The 22,846-nt window shown below is 39.9% G+C and overlaps 1 protein-coding gene across 2 annotated transcripts; it reads left to right on the top strand.

Moving 5' to 3' along the window:
- Positions 1–135: 135 nt before the first annotated feature.
- cdh11 (cadherin 11, type 2, OB-cadherin (osteoblast)) lies at positions 136–22,531 on the top strand (the record flags this gene model as incomplete). 2 transcript variants are annotated; one of them, XM_083898128.1, is made up of 14 exons in its annotated part: positions 136–271; positions 838–977; positions 1,693–1,987; positions 3,435–3,554; positions 4,873–5,040; positions 8,654–8,841; positions 13,391–13,504; positions 13,719–13,858; positions 14,952–15,088; positions 17,274–17,395; positions 17,542–17,659; positions 18,636–18,887; positions 19,651–19,802; positions 20,121–22,531. In XM_083898128.1, the coding sequence occupies 14 exons, from the start codon at positions 136–138 to the stop codon at positions 20,484–20,486; spliced, it is 2,448 nt and encodes an 815-aa protein (XP_083754254.1). In that variant the 3' UTR covers positions 20,487–22,531. The 2 variants fall into 2 exon arrangements, with proteins under 2 accessions (XP_083754254.1, XP_083754255.1); XM_083898129.1 differs by having other exon boundaries at positions 14,952–15,094.
- Between the last annotated feature and the right edge of the window lie 315 nt (positions 22,532–22,846).

Below are 22,846 nucleotides of genomic sequence, written 5' to 3'. Positions count from 1 at the left end.
ATATTCATCAGAAGCATTTTGTTTGCAAAAACAGAATATCACCTCAGTGGGAGCGGAGCTCCACTGAGTGGAAGCAGAACACCAGGGTTTTAGAGTGAAGAGTTGCTTGTGTTGGACAAGAAACCAGTGCTGATAATGAAGCGACAGGGCCTTGGACTGTTGAGAGCCCTCCTGGTTTTGGTGGGAGTATCTGCTCTCTGTAGTGTCGCATCGGGAACCCGGAGAGGAAACGCTTCTTTGGATCAAAGGAGCAGCAAACACAGACATGCAGGTGTGTACCAATAACATAACTCCTAACTTATACTTGTAAATATAAATAAATAAACTGCATGAATAACCAGGTCATCTGAAGTGTGTTTACACTCGGATTGTATCCATCCTACTACTAGTGATACATTACTTTTCCATTGAGGCAAACATAAGTGAAAGCAGATGTTCAAATAAAGCTGCTCCCCCACAATAAACCAGTCTGCTCCCGTTCGCAGCTGCACTGAAACAAGTCAAGTGCTGCCACACCTTTTAGAACTACTTGTTGAAATGAGTGTTGTTCCCACCAGCCACCCACATTTGCTCAGCTGGATTTTGAACCAGTGATTCATAATTCAACACTGTTCAAGAGGTCACTGCCCCCAGCCCACGTCTGAGTTAAGCCTGTTGAAAAAATTATCAGAAAATGAACTGCAGTTATAGGGATAAAGAAATCCATTCATTCAACATAGTGGCCTAATTTTTATGAAAATAATATTGAAATGAAATGTTGCTGTGATTTTTTTGGTTAAAAAGAGAAATGTAAGTATTTTTAAAACATGTATTGATGTTTCTTTTTTGTATTTGTAGGTCACTTGTCAATGCGTAGACACAAACAGAGGATGGGAAAGGAAGGGCAGGTACTTCATAGGTCCAAACGTGGATGGGTCTGGAATCAGTTCTTCGTCATTGAGGAGTACACTGGACCTGACCCAGTTCTGGTGGGCAGGGTGAGTAACAGAATCATGACCTGAATATTTTGATCGTATCATTGTATTTAAGTGTGTGTCTATATTTGTCTCATATTAAAAAACAGTGAGAAAAACATGGCAAAATCCAGTCAGGTACATCTTTTGAATGATGGGGTGACTGGTTGCTCTACCAGCTCAAATACTTGAATATTTTAAAGTTTATGGATCTTATGAAGACTCAGAATTGGGCTTGACATGCTAACTACCCACCAGCTCAACTGGAAATCACCTAATACCAACAAACTGCAGAGACAGTACCAACTACAGCCATAGAGTGACTTAACTGTGCATGGAAATCTGCTGACTGAGAGAGGTCATGTTAACATTGGGGAAGATGGCACCACTACATAACACCACTCAAACTGCAGGTTTCATGAATGATGTTTAATATCACTGTCAAGTGGTTGTAAAGGAATATGACAGGGTTTTAAATAACTTACTTATTAGAATTTTAACATCTCATTTGGCAGGCACAGCCTGTCCGCCTTTTTCATTCAGCTCCTTTAATTTGTGGAATTGAGGAACAGAATGTTACCTGTGCAAACCAGGCTTAATGTCTCAATGTGAAATTGCTTATCCATCACCCTTATACTTTATGTTCCACAGTATCTGAAATGTAGACACTGGCAGCACCAGATGCATATGGTGTTCAGGGTGGTTTGTCTCACTCTCCCCTTGTTCCTCGTCTCTTCAGCTCCACTCAGACGTAGACTCGGGGGTTGGAAACATCAAGTACATCCTTTCGGGCGAAGGCGCGGGAACAATCTTTGTTATTGATGACAAGACGGGCAACATCCATGCCACAAAAACCCTGGACCGTGAGGAGCAAGCCCAGTACACCTTAACAGCCCAGGCAGTAGCAAGAGAGAATAATCGGCCCCTGGAGCCTCCGTCTGAGTTCATTGTGAAAGTTCAGGACATTAACGATAATCCACCTGAGTTTCTGCATGGGCCATACTATGCCAGGGTGCCCGAGATGTCCAATGTTGGTGAGTAGTAGAACTAAAGGGTAAAGGAATGGGAGGGGAGGACAGGTTTGATGCAGGGCAAAGGGATGGAGGTTAAAGACTACTGATGGATAGATTTAATTTTTGATTAATAGTATTGTAAACAAAACATTTATGTTGTTATACAGTAGAGAAGTAGATCTGTTTCCTTGATTCATATGAAACAATGATCTTGATGAGTCTCCCCTGTAAATGGAGTGACATTTGTAAATGAAGTCCCTAAAGAAGTTGGTGTTGTTTGTCTGCTAACCATCTTCTTTCATACATAATTAATCATAACTGCAATCTGAACACAGGAAGTGTGGCAGAGAAGTGGACATGAGACAGCACCATTAGTCAACACATGCAGCTCTTATTTTTTTTCAAGGATATACTAACAGTACGTTGGCACAGGCTCTTATCATCTCTTTAAAGTCTTTTTACATAGAGCTTCTGATCTTAATAGATTTTCTTTCAAAATGTACTGTGGTCTTAGGGATTCTTCAACCCCTCAAAGCTGACCTGAAATGAACTGCACTGGCAGTTGTGCCGTCTGTAACTCAAAGCCTAAGTAAACCCTTCTCTGAATGAAAAGGACCTCCAAAGAAAGAACATCTGTTCGCCAACTACACGAGTGAAGGGAGTGAAGAGTAACAGAAGGAGAGGAGCTAATGTATTTAGATGGAGAGGGACTTGTGCATAATACACCAGTATAATCAAACCAGTGTTGTATGGTTGACTGGATCAAATCCATAGCTAACATTTCTCAATGGATTTGAGATTATGTAGCTTTAAAAAAGGAGTGTTAGAGGAGTCAACTACATGACAAAATGAAGAGTAACAGAAAGAGGAGTTAATGTAGAAGGAGAATCAGAATTTGAATATTTTAGTCAAGGAAAAATTTTCAAGCCCTCAAGAGAATGAAAGCCTCAAGAAAACCTACTTAGCTGAGCACCTAAGTGGTCGCCACATGGTTTCATCCACTACTTATCTTCTAACAGACCAGTGACAGTTGTCAGTTGTATAAGTGGTTGAAAATACACAAACAATTTGAACCTGACAACAACTTACTTCAAGCAAATCTCACTTAACAGCTCCTAAGAGCTTGACAACCATTTTTAGTTGATCCATTGAGTTTCGGTGGTTTCATAAATCCAAGAGCTATAAATTTGTCAATGTATGAAGTAAATGTGATGCATTTAAAATGCTCACCACCAATTATCAATATTGGGGGGTGCTGAAAATGATGAAATGTCGTAGACCAGCCTCATGAGAGTATTTTATCTACAGTGAGAGTTTTTAATGCCCTTTTTCACATCCAGTCAGTGCAGACAGGTGAAACAGCACATACTCTTATGACAAGCTTGTTTGTCAAACTATTCTTCAACCGAATCACTGAGGCAGAGTCATTTCCTCACTTGTCTGTCATGTCTACGTTTCTGTCCTATAGGTACCTCAGTGATGCAGGTGACAGCCACAGACGCTGATGACCCCACCTACGGCAACAGTGCCAGGCTCGTGTACAGCATACTGAAAGGACAACCGTATTTCTCGGTGGATCCTCAGACAGGTGAGGCTGGAAAGAGAACTCTGCCCTGACAACCACCTACATCATCACCAGCCATCTTTGATGTAAAAAAACAAAGAGTACACACAGACAGGCTTATGGGAATAGTGTACTACATGCTCACCGGACAACATCCTGTAATGTATATTCACACACACTGCAGGCACACCTGTTCATTCACTATTTGGTAGTGGCGTGATATTTTAATTTTACCACTATTAGTCACTAAAAAATATTAAAAATTTGTATCCAAGCTCGGGCCACACAGTTGGTGTAGTGGTTATTGTTTCTATTATTTACTGATAATGATTAACCAACTGTTGATAATTGGTTAAGGAAAATGCACAAAAAATCCTAATCCAAACAGCATGGGCGATGACAAGCTTTATTAATGATAATAATAATAATAATAATAATAATAATTAATTTACCAGGTACACTTTGGAAACTGCATGTTGCTGAGACTTAAGTGAAAATGTATCTGCTGTATTTATATTTTACATTACCTCCTACCACTGTGAATATAAAAAGCTAAGTACTCACTGTTACAGGGATCATGTAACACAGAGTACTTTTCTCTGAAATTGGTGAGAGAAGAAGGCAGTGCTGTAAAAAAGAGGTCTCCAGAGCCCAGGCCTAATAGTTGGGTTTGCATTAAAAGAAGAAATTGGATGTCAGGAGAAAGGTTAGGGCAGACACCAAGCTATGCTGGGTCAGACAGGCTGGAGAAGAACATGAAGACAAAGGTTAGTGGAGGAGAGGGGAATAAGTTTAAACAGGGCAAGTTCATGGAAAAAGAAGTTGGTGAATAGAGAGGGCGAGAGATTTGTACAGAGTAAATCCGAGTAATCAAACCAGTGTTGGGTATTTGACTGGCTCAAATCCATAGCTCACATTTCTAATTGGTTTGGAGATTACCAGCTTTTCATTCTGTCACTCACACAGCCACATGCTCACACTAATGTGTGTGCATGTGCAAATGCACACACACACGCAGTGAGCAGTGGCTAATGAATTGAACAGAATGCAAAAATACTGCGTCTTTAAATCTAGAAAACAAAGACTTCTTAATGAATGGTGATTTATTTTCTGCTACAATAAAATATATTTTTTTCGGTAAATGACATGTATTCCCAAGAAAATAAATGGTTCAAAGTAAGAGTGTCTATATAGCTCTTAAGATAGTTTGAAATGATCTGACAGAGCTACATGGGGTGTATTTGCCTATGACATCTGCATACAACTACATCATCATATGTGAAAGTTGCAAAAGGTAAATGTAATCTCATCAAAAATGTAATGTGTAAACCTGTCCATGTAGGTACAATCCGTACTGCTTTGCCAAACATGGACCGCGAGGCTCGTCAGGAGTACGACGTCGTCATCCAGGCCAAAGACATGGGTGGTCACATGGGCGGGCTGTCGGGGACTACTGAGGTTAAAATCACGCTCACAGATGTGAACGACAACCCTCCAAAGTTTCCACACAGTGAGTAAAAAAAAAAAAACCCTGCTGTATCTACTTATTGTTAATGATACCTCATGCATAATTGATATTTTCTCCGAGTGTAGGCTTTCTTTAAATAGTGGACGTATGCCGTGTGTCTTTGTTAGTGCACGTAGACATGTGTGCGTGTATAGCCCAGAGGACGTCTCTAGCTAGTTACTGTGTGAAAAAACTCAGGAAGTCACTGTAGAAGGCAGTGATTTGTACCACTATGCCGCCTTCAGTCGGTCTCCAGTCTACCTCCATGACTAACAACCCCCTTTCCCTCAATCTGTCTATCCACTTCTTCATCCTTCATCCTGTCTTTTGTGCTCAAGTTTCTTTCTGCCCCATTTTTTCCCCTCTTTCTCCCGGTTGCTGCCGCCACCACCACCACCACCCCCCGCGCAGCTTTAAGCAAAGGTACCCCTGGCAGAGATTCAGCAGAGTATTCGCAGGAACGGATGAAGAGAAGAAGGCAGGAGAAAAAGAGTAGACGAGGGCTTAGAATTTAACCAGTGGAGAACCTGAACAGGCAAAAGAGAGGAACACGAGCAGAAGCAGTGTAGAAGCGAATATAAAAAACACTCAGAGAGAAAGAGACTGTCACAACAGTGTCCCCTGTTCCTGTTTTCTAGAAAATTCCAGCAAGCTGGCAATGTTTCAGGCCCACGTTTTAATTTAACAAAATGTTGATTATGTGTTTCAAATTATGGGAATGAGCAAAGCATAAACTAAATATATGTATTCGAATTGAACCGGTTTAACTTTAAAAATTCTGCTGACAGTTTTGACAAAAGGGTTTATTATCATACCTTGGTAAATATTTGAACTAAAACCTACCTATTGATTCAAATGCAATAATATCTGTTTACCAGTTTATATGCAAGTCCGAAAAAAAAGTGAAAATGTTAAGCTGACTCCAGCTGTTCAGCACCACTTTATCATTTCTGACAATTTGACAACAGACGACGTCACCAAGAGACCAAACTAATCTCATCAGGCAAAAACAAATTTATCTGAACCTAGTTCAGTACAACATAGTTATAAGAGAAATCATTAAATGTTTGTTCAGTACCCTTCTGTTCCAATATAAAAAGTGTATGTAAAACATTTTGAGGGGCAGAATGAGTCAAAGTGTGAAAGAGATAAGCAAATCAAGACAGAAAAATACAGGAAAGACAAAAATAAAATTAAAAACATTGACAGGAATAAAAACAGATACATGGCACAGCATGACTCTCTTGTGTGAGTTCACAAAGATTTTCAGTTCCCATTTTTCACTCCTTGGCTTGATCTCCCTGTCTGTGTTTGACACAAACTTGCTGTCCCTGTGATTTCTCCCTTTCATCTTATTATCAAGACACTTTTTTTTTTGCTTCAATGGAGGTTTGGACCTCTCAAAAAGCAAATTAGCAAATTAAATCAGTTGATTAAAAATATGTACTTTTTCTTAAAAAGATCATTAGTATTTCAAAAATGTCATTCACTGTAGGGGCAGAGCTGTTTCCAGTAAATCCAGCATGCAACACTTAATTCCAGCAATTATTATTTGGAAAAGGTATTCAAACTGAAAAACTGAGCATGTTTCTAACATAATTATATCAACACTGTTGAGAAGTGATGGCATACAAGATGACATTCTGTTATAAGCATTTTTTGCATGCTCATTTTTGATGAAGAGACTTTTATAAACTGAATCATGCAAAAATCAACACCAAAAAGTTTAGATGCACAATACTGTGCACAAGTCTTTGGCCAAAATGTGTTCTTTTAGCAATGCTATAATGACCATAGAGTATAATTATTTCTCACTCGATTGGAACACATCAGGAACATTTGCAATTTTGAAATAACACTTTCATGTCTGCAACTGGAGCAACTGTTCATCTAATTAAAAGTAATCAACCAACTTTAAATGCTGTGTAAAATTATCAACATATTGGCAAAGTTCCCTTTAAGAAACAACTTAGTGGTGCAAACCATAAGCCCCGTCCACACCCACCACAGTAATAACACACAGCACAAAGAAACATTAGCTTTGGGAATAAATAAATTCCCAGCTAACATACAATATATCCATTACTTAATATTAAACACATAACGCGTACATTTAACAGTTATAGGAAACAAAGTTTGGATTCCCATTAAAATTACTGATCTAATAGACTGTGGTCATTATACGAGTCAAGTTTATGTGCTTACATATAAACTTTACTGGTTTTATGAGCTTCTCCTTCCAAGGTCTGACTGTGAACAAAGCACAACCATTACAGTAATGGGAGTAAAAGAAAGCAACTGATCATTTTCTCATAGCCTCTTCATAAAGAGTGTATGATAATATTAGTAAAGTCCATTGGAACTCGGATGTGTTTTCAATAGGGTCCTTGAACATAAAAGCACAATTTCAATCCACAGACAGGTATGCCATGCTTTTTAAAACATACAATGTTGGACTCAGCTGCCATGGGCCATTTAACTAAAGCTACTTCTGCAAAGAATATAGCAACAGGCAAAGTGAGGGAGGAAAAGGGGCAAAGGGAGGGTAAGGATGAAATGAGCTTTTAGGCAGAATAGGCAGGCATTTGAGAGAGAGAGACGGACAAAAAGGAGCACGAGAGGAAAGACAGGCATGAGAGAAATGGGGCGGACGTGGGGAGGAGAGTTGCGGATGAATGGTGAGATTTAGAAGGATGAAGTAGAAAAAGGAGAAGCAAATGACAGATGAAGAGGGAGGGGAGGACTTTTGGAGGCGAGCACACACACATGAAGAAGAAAGAGGAGGGGATTTAGTGAGAATCGATGGCGATGGTGGTGGAAAAACAGTAGAGGGCTGGAGGGTGGCAGCGGGGATTTGGGATGGATGGATCTAGTCCTGTGAATCGCTATCCACTCTCTTCCAACCATTTTCAGTTGGAAACCACATGACCAAATCAATTTCATGATTGACAGGTTTGCTACACATGGACAAGGAAGATAAACATGCTAATGGCATAAAACCTGTAAAATGACGAGTCCGCTTTCAGCTTGAATCATCACAGAGTTGGAGAAGGATACGACAGACAAAAGGATGGATTCGGGAAGAATGGGGCGCTGAAGAGGGGAAGTAAAAGGAGGTGGAGGGCTGGTCCATGAAATTACAGTTTTGGGAAAATAGTAGAAAGAGGGTGATAGACAGAGAGAAGAGGAGGATTTATGGTGAAACAAGAAAGGACATAAGATGGATGGATGAAGCTGCAGAAAGAAGGGTCAGTGAGGAGTGAGATGACGAGCGGAAGGAGTATATGAGAGACAAGAGAGGAAGGAAGATAAAAGAAGAGAGAGACATATGGTCCTACCCTTCTCATTCTGCAAGCCAGGTGTCTACTCCCTTAGACATACACACCTGACACTACAGGGGATATTAATATCCTTCAGGCCATATAAGACAGATGGTATAGTTCATGTTAATCCCTCACTGCCCTCCAAAACTGACCCTGCCTCAGATAGTAAATACAGTGGCAGCCAGCCAGGAATCCTCTAAAGAGTGTTGAATACCAAAGCAAGCCAACAGTAACATCAGCAGCCACCCAAAGCAAAGCCAAGATAATTTTCTGCCTCTATGTTTTCTCCCCAGGTGTTTATCCCATGTTTGTGTCAGAGGATAAAGTACCAGGTGAGGAGGTGGGTCGGATAAAAGCTAAAGACCCCGACCTTGGAGACAATGGAATGGTGAACTACCGCTTAATAGATGGAGATGGAATTAACATGTTTGAACTGACCACTGACTCCGAGACCAGAGAGGCTGTTATTAAATTGAAGAAGGTAAGGAACGAAAGAGACACCTATACTTACAGATTTTGTGTACAGGTAATGAACACTGGAATATTAGGGTTTTCTTTGCTTAAATTATTACAAAAGTGCAGTCAACAACATCACTGACAGTATGGGTGAATTCCAATTCCTTTGCTAAACCCTCAATCTTAACCCTCAATCTCCAAAATGCGCGTTCCCTCTAGTGCAAGTGCTGTCCCGATTCTCAGAAAAATTAAGTTGAGGGGAAAGTTTAAGGGCTGTATCGTCCTCAATATTGAGATTAAGTAACATTTATTTTTATTTTACGATCTTTTGTCAATAGCCGGCCGGTGCGGACAAGCGATCGTTTGCTATCGTTTACCCTTCAATAAGCCGTGGTGTGTGGTAACTGTCAGCTGAATATGTCCGTGGTTGTGGTATTTGTATGAGTATCATCTTATAACTAACTGACAACCTAATAACTTGACTGACAAACAGATCGCAATAAATAATCGTGACGTAAATGTGTTCTTCTTCTTTTTTGGAGTTGACAGACTGGACACAGCTGTAGCGTTATTCTGCCCCCCACAGTCTGAAGTCGTATCTGCATTTAAGGGGTGTCCCATTATTAAGTGACAAAATAACCCTCAACACTTGGTTTTTAGGGCCAGTTAAGATTAAGGGTTGAGCTTGAGGATTTAAAATAGGAATTGGAATTGGCCCTATAATAAAAAATTAGCACAGTTGTAGGTCAGACAGCTAAACAATGAGCTGTAACTCATTAAAAAGGTCTTTAAAGTGGAGGGTCAATTAATGATGATAATTCACAATTATTATATAAGGATCCTTTTCCTTTTGATTCAAGTTGTTGGGAGCATCCATTATTACACTAATGACTCAACAACATTCAAAAGGAAAGGAGCAAGTAACTATTCAGAGACGCCTGGTTGTTTTTCCTCTGGCTATAAAAAAACGCAGAACATTGAATTAGTGTCCGTTCCAAGAACATTGGTCAGAAGGATTGTTAGCTGATCGTGGCTGTTTCAACAGCCAGTTCTCACAGTAATGTAGCTGTAGTTGGCGGATTTTGTACGGACAAAGCAGAGCCTTAGCCAGTACAGAGTCAGAGAGAAAAAGACAGAAAGAAAAGTAGCGGTGGTAAGTTTGTGTGGCGTTGCCTCCCCTGACAAACCCATACAGTTTCTCATTGTGTTGTGACTGTCATGAGTGAGTGAGTCGTGAGTGAGAGTGCATTAACCTCCATGCTTCCCTAGGCCAGAGAGCTCATCTTGTGCACTGACTGTAACACACACACACACACACAAACTCAAACACTGCTGTCTGTTTCACTGCAGGTTAGGATTATGCACTTTAACTTTTCCCTGACAAATCATCCAAGATTTTAGTTTCTCAGATAAAGTTATTGTATTTTTAGCTGAGATAGGAATATCTGGGGAAAAGATAAGTATACAGTTTTATCATTAACTATTCTCATTTCAGAATTGCCATTGAGATGTGTAATTATGTGCTTAAGAGTATTTGTTATTTGTGGCAAGAAGTGTTTCCTGTCCAGAAGGAATGACGTTGCTGAAAGGAATTGGAGCAGCCAGCCTTTAATCTAGAGTGTGTATTTTTACTGATGTGGTTGGGAAATCTCTGTCTGATTCAATCGATGTGAGTCTCTTGCTTTTTTTCTCACAACCATGTGAATAAGCCTTTGGAGCTCAGTCGAAGGGAATGGCATTAAGACTGCCAGGGTAAGAGGCTCTCCTCCCACTGGTGTCACCAAGACCCAGCAAGGAAATGAGCCAATGATTATAATGATGCCCCTTCTCCTTTCTTAAAACCTACCATTTGTGAGTCGTAGAGAAAGCCAGTTGACCTACACCAGCAAACTGTAGGAAACTATGGTTTTGCAGCAACGTGCTACAATACAAAATCCTCCCACATGTGCTGTCATCCATGTCATGTGAAAAAGCACATGGGATCTTCTATCATGTGTAGACTTTAAAGAGGAAACACCAACGACACTGTTACTGTTAGTGTTGAGCTGCCAAGTTAAAGGTAGACAATTGTGAATGAGAAATGTGAAATTCTTGTGTTCAACTCAATATAACTAAAAAGCAGCCAGGACTGTGACCTCACTGTAAAAAAAAAAACAAAAAAAACAAAAAAAACACTAAAAATACTATTTCAAACTGAAGTAACCGTAATCAAATTAAGTCTTTAAATTAGAGAGTGAAGTCAAAAGATTATGTATGATGCTTGAATTTGATGCTGAATTGTAAATGGAGTGTGTGTAACACCATGCAATCCCACTTTTCCTCACTTAGTCTGATTATTGCATCTCAAATCAGCTGCATGTCTATGAATGTGTATTTGTGTGTGCGTGTGAGCCCATTGTGTTTTAATGCCTCTGGGGAAATCAACACCTTGTGTACCCGAAAGGCAGTGCCATGCAGAAGCATGAGCAAGAACACGTTCAGACTCACACCTAAACACACTTTAAAATCAGCATGAAGAGCAGCCTTAATGTGTATCATCTCACTCTGCTTCTTACACACACACACACACACACACACACACACACACACACACACACACTGGGATGAGCTTTAATCAGCTATTCTCTTTCATCTGTGTCCTGACGAAAGCAGTCCACAGAATATTAAGGAGCACTATAAAAGTGTGTGTTATGTGTGTGTGTGTGTCTGCGAGAGATAGAGAGATTGACAGAGAGGCAGAGAAAGAGAGAGGGGGCAAAGGAGACAGAGACCAAGAGAGAAAGAGAGAGAGAGGCAGCTTAACAAAAGAAGGAAAATGAAAGAACTGGGTCACATCTATTCTACTAGCATTGTACCTGTCACCAAGTAATGCATTGGCACTACCAAGTCGGATGCTGCTGTGACTGAATGCGAGTGGAACAATCTATTGAGAGTGGGAACGTCACTCTGGCTTCATGTAATTTGACTGAAAACAGCTCTGAATCTGATTAAAGAGCGACTGCAGGCTGTTCTCAGAGGCATTACACACAGATGATGGATACAGGTACCCAGTGAGAGGAAACAATGATAAAAATTCTGGCTCCAGTACTGGTCTTTACTCTTTCACGGTTCTAAATACTGTATTAGGTTCAGAGACTTTCATTAATAATAAGCAGGGTTGCCCACCTTCAATAAAAGATAAGACCTTATCGTGCAAATGCCCACCACACAGCAGATGCCATCTTTAATATTTTGTTTTATTTGACGTTATATAATATTTCACATACTTGGTTAGTCTCTGTGACCATCTTAATCACTGCTAAATCCTGGTAAAAAAAAATTGTGTCAACCTCATAAATCTGTAATAGCTTCACTGCTTTTATAACACTTCACACATGAGCCGTCCCTCTTCCCACTGGGATTTCATTAAGTGATGGTAGCCTCGAGATGATAGGATTAAGCTTGCTCCTGGGATTATGCCAGTTCAACACCCCTACACCAACTACAAATACAGTGATGGGGGAAAGTGGTCATTATCTGGGTTAATAATACACATGAATTGTACCAAATAGAGTGTTATTTGCTGTGATTATTGCTGTGACAGTGGCTGATTAAAGCAAGTGGCAACCGGGTGCTGCAAACAACAAGTCTTTGTAATCATACCAGAGACCTCTTGGGTTTTATAGCAGTTGCACAATTAAGGCCAATACCTTTTGTTGTTATAGGTTTTGCCTTCAGTTGTCTGCACTCAGAATGTTAGAATACAAATCAGGAGAAAGAGGAGGAATTATAATGTGTTGTCACAAAGCAAACCATTTAGCGGAGGGTCATCGGTTTGTAGTTGCTGTGCTGCTTTTTTTTTATCACTAAACAGAAATGTGATATGCAGGAAGCATGCAGCTTTTTCAGTTATGGCACCAAACAGTGCACTTAAAAGCAAACACTCAAGTCAGATCTATTAGGCCATTAGCAGTCAGTGGGTTTTCTCCCAATACAGTGTAGATGAAGTCAATAGCCCAGTTCACAATATGAATTCATTAAATCTTGTGGTTCGACACGAAGAAAAAGAAAAGAATGAAATAAAAGAAAGACCGTTAAAAGATTGCATTTGTTCTTATGATGTGGGATGTCACCAAGTTGTGACCCAAAGCTCTGCTCCCTTTTATCATGTTGTGTCCCAAACTCCCAAACCTAATACTGGCTCATAAAAAACAGATTTGTAATGAACAGCCCGACAGAAAGAAACAATGCATTTTGGTCCCAACTCGTATCAAGCAATTCTGAAATTAAAGTCAGTATTTGGGTTACTGTCAGTTTGAAATAATAACAGTAATAGTTGGACTGCTGAACACAGCTGATAATAGCCATGCTTTCATTCATGTAGCCACAGCTCCCCCTATCAGAAGACAGGGAGACAGCACTGGTCACTCTCTGCATTGCAAAGGCAAAGTGCTTGCAATAAAAAGTGCATTTTCTTCAGCAACAACACAAACAAAACTTCATCTCATTTTGTTTGTTGACAGCTTAGATTTAACTCAATGGATGAGTTTTGGTTTGATTAGTACTGACTTTTATTTTCTCTCTCTCTCTCCCAGCCAGTGGACTTTGAAACTAAAAGGTCATATACATTGAAGGTGGAGGGATCCAACCCTCATATTGACCCTCAGTTCCTTGCTTGGGGGCCCTATAAGGATGAAGCCACGATAAAGGTACATCATTTTAATTTATAAACCAATTAATGATAATTATCATTACTCCTGTGTGGTTGTAAGAGTATGCATAGTTACACAAGAGTGTGCATCTGCATGATCATGTAACATGAAAGTGCTTTTATGAAGGCATAAACTGCTTGTATGTGTATCTGTGTGTGACGGATATAGTGTTTTGACACTTTAGCATGTTTGTGTATGTGTTTCCATGTAGATATCAGTGGAGGATGCAGACGAGCCTCCTGTGTTTGTAGCTCCCAGTTACATGTTTGAGGTGGAAGAGAACGCGCCTGAAGGCACCCTGGTGGGACGAGTCCACGCCAAAGATACTGATGTTGCCAACAATCCTGTCAGGTAACACAGACACAACAAGTTAGCCTTGTTGCCGAGGGTGAATTTGCATTTTCACACTGTGTAAACAATTGTGGAACACCGCCAAAACAACTATTAAATAGCATTCCCTCGGCTACAAGGAACAAACAATATGACTCAAAGAAGCTTGACTTTACTCTCATAATTTTAGGCAGAAGTAAGGATTACACATGAAGGAATTTTCAAAAGACCGGGAATGAAAAATAGGATTACAAAGTCAGTCACATTTTATAATAAACAACTACCAAAAATGAACAAACAAAAAACAATCAGTGGTTCCTTGAACAAAGTTTAAACTAGACTTTTTACATTTAATAATTAATTTCAATATTGCACCATTCCTCCTTAATCCCCACTGTTTTACAATACAGGCTATCACTGTGATGCAACTCAGGTTCAAATTTAGTTTGATTTTATACATAGCAACAACATAATGTATGTATAAGAAGTGTAAAAAAAAAATAAAAAAGCAAGCAGTAATCAGTGAACGGAAATCGATTCTAAAAGTAAGAGTTGCTGTATTAATATAAATGTCCTATGAACAGATCTGTACTGTCTTTTAAAGCTATGGATCGGTTTGATGAGGCTATGCTGTTCCTGCCTCACAGCTGACAGCAACTCCCCCAGGAGTTAAGCTTTCCTGCTTTTGCTCCAAGAATATAGTCGGGAAGCAGAGGGGAGGTCGTTTCTCTGGGTCCGTAGATGTGGTTACTTTGGGCCATTGCTCTTACTTTTTACTGACAGATGAACACACAGACACTCGGCTAGATCAGGAGGAGTCTGGGCATTTATTTCTTCCCAATGGCAGGGAACATTACACATTAGTGCTTTACTTTATATCTGACATTAACTGCGCCTGGTCCCCAGCTTCTCGTGCTTCACACTCACAGCTGCCTCTCTCTTACTTGACCACTCACTCAGTGTGCACCCACAAACATAGACACACAACTTGGCCCTTAAAGGAGCTGCAGTATTCCTACAACCCAGAGTTGCAATAGCAGACTGTGTCTCTCATTCCAAGTATGCATAATATTCAGTTTTGTAATATATATTTGTATGTCATTTGTCCGTATAGATACATGATCCCGCGATACACAGACGTTGAGCAGTTCTTCAGCATAAACTCAGAGGATGGGATGATTACCACAACGAGACCGCTGGACAGAGAAGCACAAGCCTGGCATAATATATCTGTGTCAGCCACAGAGATAGGTATGTGTATACACCGAGACACACAACCTCATCTAGCGAGAGTTTCAGAGACGTGGGGTGGAATGAGTCCCACACTCCTTTCCGAATGTTTTGTTTCATTCAAATAAAAGCTCATCGTTGGTACAAGTTTGGGCTCATACCAAACGCACTTTAATGTAAAGTGACAGTGGCCATGAGGCTGTCGGCATGAATTGACTGATATTATAACCCTTCAAGTGTTTTGTAATGAATAATATACAGAACACAGTGGTGAAAATCCAGATAGACATCAGGCTGTATCTACTGACATCCAGAGCCAGTGTACAGATGTTTAAAATGATTGAAACATCTGTTTTATTTATGTTTTTCTTTTCATACCTCCGGCGTAGGACGGAAGTTTGCATTTTTGCAATCAACATTGAAACTTGGAAAAACTTAAAAATGGCAAACCTATTATTTACTCAGCTTCAGTCAGGGGTGATTGGCATGATGTGGACAATGATAGTTATGATTGCTGTATTGATTTAGCGTGATAGGCTACAGCTGTAAGCCTAGTTAGTTTCCATTCTCTGGTGTCTAAAGACCTAAAGATGGTGGATTTTTATGCATTCATGATCATTTTTTGTCATGACTTCTTGGGAATGAACACAAATATGCTTTAATAAGGCTATTAATGTTACATGTTGGTAAATTATCACCAGATCTGGGAAAAGTGTTTTAAACTGCGTGTTGTTAGTGCAGTTTGGTGGCTCAGTACAATAAAAAACAGTCTAAGCCTTGAAGCAGTGGAGGAGACATGAGAAACTAAAGTTGAGGCACCAGTGAAACTTTACACTGCCCATCACCACCACAAACACTCTTGCTAACTATACAGCCTGCGAAGGGATAAAAGAGGGGAATGTCAGTTGACCCACAGGCCCTCCGGAGCTTTTTCTCCCCAGTTTTAGCCCCACACAAACATCCAACCAATGAGCCACAGTGGCCCCACCCTGGTATTCTGTGGTTGGGACTCAAACTACTAGAGCGCCGCGTGGTTTCCCTGTGGCGTGGCAGACGCCAGACAACCAGATGGAAACAGGCTTGCTGCCCACAAATAAGGACCATTGCAGGCTACGCTAACCGCTGACAAGCCCTGGGAAGCTAAATAAATGTCTTGTAATGACAGGGTAGTGGAAAAGTCATATTGAGTAGAATTACAAGTATGTAAGGCAGTAGAGTGTAGGTTTTTCTTTTTTAGGCCAATGGATAGATTGAAAAAAAAAAACCAGATTGTCCTCTCCAGTCTTTTGGTTGGTTAGCAGCAGCAGAATTAAAGGGATAGTTCAGAGGGTTTAAAGTGTGGTTGTACGAGGAACTGACACTGTCAGCCCCGATTTCACCAAGTGAGGCACTGAGTGCGTTGCAGCAGCCAAGAACCAGCTCAAGACACAGATGCTCACTCTCGCCGACAAAATGGCTGCTGGCAGGGACGAGAGGAATAACAAAGGCGTTCCTAACTGTAAACTGAAGTTTGCTTTGTGAAATGCTTACCCCCTGTACCAAAGTACATAGTTAAAATGTGAGATTTGTATGTCCCGGTACAAAAGAGTTGTTGATCCACTGCTACATCCATCATTAAGTTCAAATGTATACTTTTGTATATTTGGTGTTTGAAATCCTTTATTCAGAATTAGCTAAGCAGCGCAAACATTCCAAACAAGGCAGCTGTAGACTAAAGGTAAAAATGATGAACTTCTCAATGTACTTTGGTCTGTGAGAATGAGCAGTCAACTCACTTACAAACTCAGGGAAAACAATGTGCCAGGACTGCATACAACCATACTTAAAAAACCTGACCTTCATATTATGGTGGCCTGATAATAAATACACAACAACTCCAGTGGAAACACAACAAGAGGAGACAAGAAAGACCACTTTTTTGCCAAGCAACACACAGACAAACAATGACTTAGTATCAGTGAAAATGTTATGATGTGTAACATTTCAGTCACCATGTCATATTTACATCCAGCAGGCATTAATGTGAGGGTGTAGCAGGCAAAGTGTTTTTGATTACATTTTAAAGTCATCAGCAAAAGCAGGCTTTGTCAGTGGCACTGACTAATATATGACCAATGACATGCTGTCTAAAATAACTGACACTGCATGAGAAAGACAATGCTGTCACTTTCGTCTTATACATTTCTCTGTGTGTGTTTATGTAAAGGGGGCCACCACCAAGACACCAAAGTACGTGTTAACATCAAAGTGAAAGACGTGAACGACAATTCTCCAGAGTTTGCCACAAACAACGAAGTCCTTATGTGTGAAACGGTCGTGCCCGGAAAGGTATGTCCCTGTATGCATGTCTGTGTGTGAATGGAATAAGCGTGTCTTAATGCAATTATGGAACCTAAATGTACCCGCAACCAGTGATTTTGTTTGAACGTGTCCTTTCTCATTTGTGTTCTCCTGTGTGGATGTGTGTCGATTAGATTATTGAAACAGTAAGTGCCGTGGACAAAGACGAGATGGCTCACAGACAACACTTCACATTCACCTTGGCTCCAGAAGTTGCCCACAACAACAACTTCTCTCTCAAAGACAATCGAGGTAAATTACCTTTTATCATCATCCCCTTCACTTCTTTCTTACTTTCTGTTTCCAGTCTTTTTCGAGGCAGCTAGTCGTTGTGACGTCTGTGTTCTCTCACTCTCTGCTCCTTCCTATTCACTCTGATTAGATCAAAGCATAACCAGATGGAGGTTTAAGTTCCTTGTAGAAAGCAGCAGGTGCTCTGAATCGCTCTCTCACACACACACACTCAGGCACACATCCTGTGGGCTGCATTAATTGTAGTGAACTCCCTGTCTGTCTGTACATATATCTTAGGGGGGTAACTGATTGAATTAGGTTTTGTGAGAACCCGAGAGCGAGAGACTAAAAGAAATGAAATCAGAAAAAAAAAGTGTGAGCAGGCGGAAAAGAGACGAGGAGAAGAGCAGAAAACGAAAATGGATGAATTGAATCTATTGGGCCAAGTTTTCTATGATAAACGTGTTGAATAGTGTAGGATTTAAAGGGCTTTGTCAGGCGGTGAAACAAAATCAGGAAATGTATCTATAATCCCTGTGTCTCTGTGACACCGTGCAGACAGACAGGGAGACATACATGCAGCATCGCTATCTGTTCAAATAGTCTCAGATTTTTGAAATAAATACATGCACACACACACACATACGCACAGCTGTCAGGGAGTTTCACTGCTGGCATGAGTAACAGGGAGGGATGGGTTCTACCTTCACTCTCTTTTCCTTTTCCCTATGTGTTTTAGATCTAGTTTTGTTTATTTAAGAATGAGAGGAAATTTAGAATTGGACAGTGACATAGTTATTATCACCAATCATGCATGATTCCAGTTGCAGAACACTGTTTGGTGGTTGACAGTGTAGTATTGTAAACTTGAGCAGTGCTTGCCGACTTGATTCCATATTCCGCTGTTCTTTTGAAATTGTAAGTTTTGAGTACCTTTCCATCATTTTACTCGCTCACCTTTCTGTTTACAAACCACATTTATCTGTCTCCACAGACAGCACAGCCAGCATTTATGTGCTCCGTAAAGGATTCAGCCGCCTGACCCAGGATGTTTACCACCTTCCCATTGAGATAAACGACAATGGCTTTCCTGCTCTGAGCAGCACCAACACCTTGACCATCAGAGTGTGCTCCTGTGACAGCAAAGACACCATCCTCTCCTGTAACGTGGAGCCCTATGTCCTACCTGCTGGTCTCAGCACGGGGGCACTGATAGCTATACTGGCCTGTATAGTCATCCTGTTGGGTAAGGAACTTTTATTTAAAAGAAAAATATGTTTTGTGTTGCAAAAAGGAAATCATAATTGGTTCCCTGTTGAAGATCATTTTGTGGTGTATTTAGTGAGGGAGTTTGCCAACAAGTTTACCCAACAAAAACAAACTTGCATCATATTGACTCTGCAAGGATGAAAAACTCAAGTCACGCTGTCTAGTTTTATGTCCTCATTTGCGCTGCACTGCATAATTGGAGCTCATTTTGATTTTTAAAAGTCTTGGTGTCACGAGTAGTTACTGTAATACTATCAGTCAGCGTGGGCACAATGTACTAGGAATATTAATGGCTTGGGTGTTTGCTTTTCTTTGGATTTTATGTGTAAAACTTGCTTTAGAAAACAGTAATTGTCTCTAAAGTAAATTATCCCCTCAGCTTCAGTTTTGTTAGATAATCCACTTTGCAGTCATCCGTCTTCTTTTATTTCGTGCTCTGTAATGCACTTGTTCATTGTGTGCAAGGTAGCACTGCATTTTTTTTCTCTGTGCCACACAACAGAAAACCTTTTAGAGACTGAAATGTTAATAACTATCCACAATTAAAAGAGCATGTGTGTGGCACAATGCAATGATTAGATTAATTAAAATGTCCAAGGTCTAATTACACTATCGCCCACAGTGCATACTAATTATCTAAGGCTTACTTTTCTACTTCTTTCACAAAGAATGTGCAAGGATTAATATGTAACGACTGAATGCATAACAATATTTTCACATACTCTGTTTCTCTTTGGCAGCGATTGTTGTGTTGTTTGTTGCACTGAGGCGTCAGAAGAAGGAGCCATTGATAGTGTTTGAGGAGGAGGACATCAGGGAGAATATCATCACTTATGATGATGAGGGAGGTGGCGAGGAGGACACGGAGGCTTTTGACATTGCTACTCTGCAGGTATGAAGAGGGAGTCAGTGCTTATATATGTGTGTGAATGTATGTACATACTGCATATATATATATTTATATGTTTGTGCGTGTGTGTGTGTGTGTGTGTACATATTTGTATATATTAGTTGTGTTGACTACAAAAAAAATCATATACAACCAAACTATTTTTATATTAAGGTTTGTTTGGTTTCATATTTCTTTTTTATTTAGTTGTTTTGGAATATGATGGATCAACTTCACCAGCAAATAAAATCTACATTTCTTTCTTCCTTTGTGCATGATTGATGAATTTTAAAGCAAGGTGCTGTCTTTCTTACTGCTCAGAATCCAGATGGTGCTAATGGTTTCTTGCCAAGGAAGGACATCAAACCAGAGCTTCAATTTCCCCTTAGGCCCGGTCTTGGCCGTCCTGCAGCCAACAGTGTCGATGTTGATGACTTCATCAAAACTCGAATTGCAGAGGCGGACAGCGACCCAACTGCACCTCCCTATGACTCCATTCAGATCTACGGCTATGAAGGCAGAGGATCATTGGCTGGTTCATTGAGTTCCCTCGAATCTGTAACAACAGAGTCTGACTTGGATTATGACTATCTACAGAGTTGGGGGCCGAGGTTTAAGAAGCTGGCAGATTTGTACGGGACCAAAGACTGCTCCTTTAATGATGTTGATGATGGAGATGACTCTTAACAGTGGTCTTACTGAGTGGACGCCCTCGATTTCTGATTTACTGATTCCATGTGGATTTGTTAACTGAGGCTTAACATTTCCCAGATCCCAAGTCTCACTACCAACTGACCAGTTCATGCCAATTTGTCAATGGATCGTAACAGCTCTTCCTTTGCCCGGCACTTCATTGGTCCTTGAAGACAATTTGTTGACGAACAAATCACAAACACTTGGACTTAAACCACTCCCAGTTTTTCCCAAACTTCTCCCTACCCTCTATATCTCGTTCCGTCTCTCACTTTCTACAGACTTGAGCATTGTAGGGCTGGGAGACCTGTTTTGTCACCATTTGTCTGTTTGTAAGTAAATTGCTGGGAGGAAAAAAATGTTGCTGTATGATCAAAATGACTTGCTTATAGCAAAACGTTAAGTTTATTTGAGTTCCTATGTACCTTTGTGGGCTGGATTTACCTCTTCCCTCAGTTGCCCCTGAGAGAGACGTTATTCCCATAACAGGTTCTCGCGTGGCCTTAGCAGGTCACATAGTAGCTCTCTTTTTGATGTATGTAAAGACAAACAAGAGAGTGTTATGCGTAAATCAACAGGAAAGTTAGTCTCTAGGATCCAGCAAATTATGGACTAAATGAAAAGGTATTGACAGGAAATGTGTTAGTAGGCTCAAGCAGTCAAAACATTTTTCTTTTCTTCAAATTTGTTATGTGTGCAAATTATAGCAGTAACTGTGATTCAATTGGCATGAAAGACTCTGGGTTGTTGATACTTTGAAGATTGCTCACAGCATCTTCACAGTATGGTGGCCTTATAATAAATAAACAACAACTCCAGGGGGAAACATAACAAGAGGAGACAATAAAGACCACTAGTTTCTGTAGCGACACACACACACAATGATTGAGTATCAGTGAAAATGCTACTCGACCACAATTTTTATTCCCAAAAAGAGACAAACATGGTATGATTTTAATACTGTTGATGATGATTTGTTTTCATTCTTTACTGCAGTGAAGACATGACGCCCGCTCCCCATTCATGCCCTTATGTTCCCATTCCTCCCATCAACAATCACTTCCCATACCAAGTCCACCAATGAATGATCACATACTCATTCGGAGTCCACCAACGATCAATCACAATGAGTAAAAACCTGTGAGCTCTAAAAATCGCCTTAAACTTAATGGACACTCTTGCAGCGCAGTGCATTTCTGTTTTTCTTTCCTCTTTTTGTATCTTTAAAATTATATTCAGAAAGCAAACTATTCTCCATGTTAGGTATGTACAGAGCAGTGTGCAGACATGTGATAAATCATTTTTAGGATCCAACTTGCGCCTCATGCAGTCTTAAAATAGAATGTACTGTTTCCGCCTGCATGCTAAAATGTAGTCAGGGAAAATGTGCATTGTGTTTATTTTCCCAGCACCAGCTATGTTGTCTGCGACATCTGTTGTATCAACACGTGTTGCTTTTTCAACATAAAATGTGTACATTGGAAATGAACACAAGTGTGTTTTCTAATATGAAGGGGGCTGAAACCAGAACATCCTTTTTTTAAGCATGCAGGTTCTTGTTCAATCTCTTTTTTTAATGTTATTATATTATTATGGTTATTATTGTTTTTTTATATTATTATTATTATTATCATTATTATGAGAACATTTTTTTCTTTCTTTGGCTGCAGCTACACAGGAACAAATTCATGTTTAACTTTTTGCAGATCAGATTTAAAGTTATCTCAACAGTTTTAGAAATCTACTGCCAAAAGTTAAACCTCAGCTTTGGTTTATGCTTGTGTGAATACAACTCTTTCCTTAGTTTTCCATTTGTTTTTCATTATTTTGCATTTTGTCATTCTTTATCCCTGTTCAAGAGGAAAACTAGCAATCTGTGTTTGTTGCAGCAAGAGAACGCCTCGTTTTTATTCTCTGTCAAGTTTTATGGTACCAATTTGTACAATTTTAAAAGTTCTTATTTTAGTATACATGCAGAATATTCCAATATTACAACAAAAACATGTTAAGATGATAAGATTAAAAAGAAATGTTACAACATCACACTTATATTTTCTGAACATTGTACTGTTGCTTTACTATGTGCTTCAATCTCCGAAGCGAAAAAAAAACAACTTTGAAATAAATGCTCTTTTTATAAAATGAGACTGAAGTGTGTGTTGCAGTACACTTTGTGAGATCTGGACATTTGGAGAGAACAATTAGCTGCAAGATGGTTTACACGGGATCTATATTGTGATTTAGTTATAGCAAATTACAGTGTAAGTGTTATATTAAATGTGAGAATGTTAGCCCAATAACCTGTCGATGACCAAGGATCGATCAAATACAATCCTTGATTTTCCCATTCAACG

Source organism: Microchirus variegatus (assembly GCF_963457635.1).
Source record: "Microchirus variegatus genome assembly, chromosome: 11".
NCBI classification, from domain to species: Eukaryota; Metazoa; Chordata; class Actinopteri; order Pleuronectiformes; family Soleidae; genus Microchirus; species Microchirus variegatus.
Note: the sequence above shows the minus strand (reverse complement) of the source record. Positions and strands in the feature narration are given on the sequence as shown.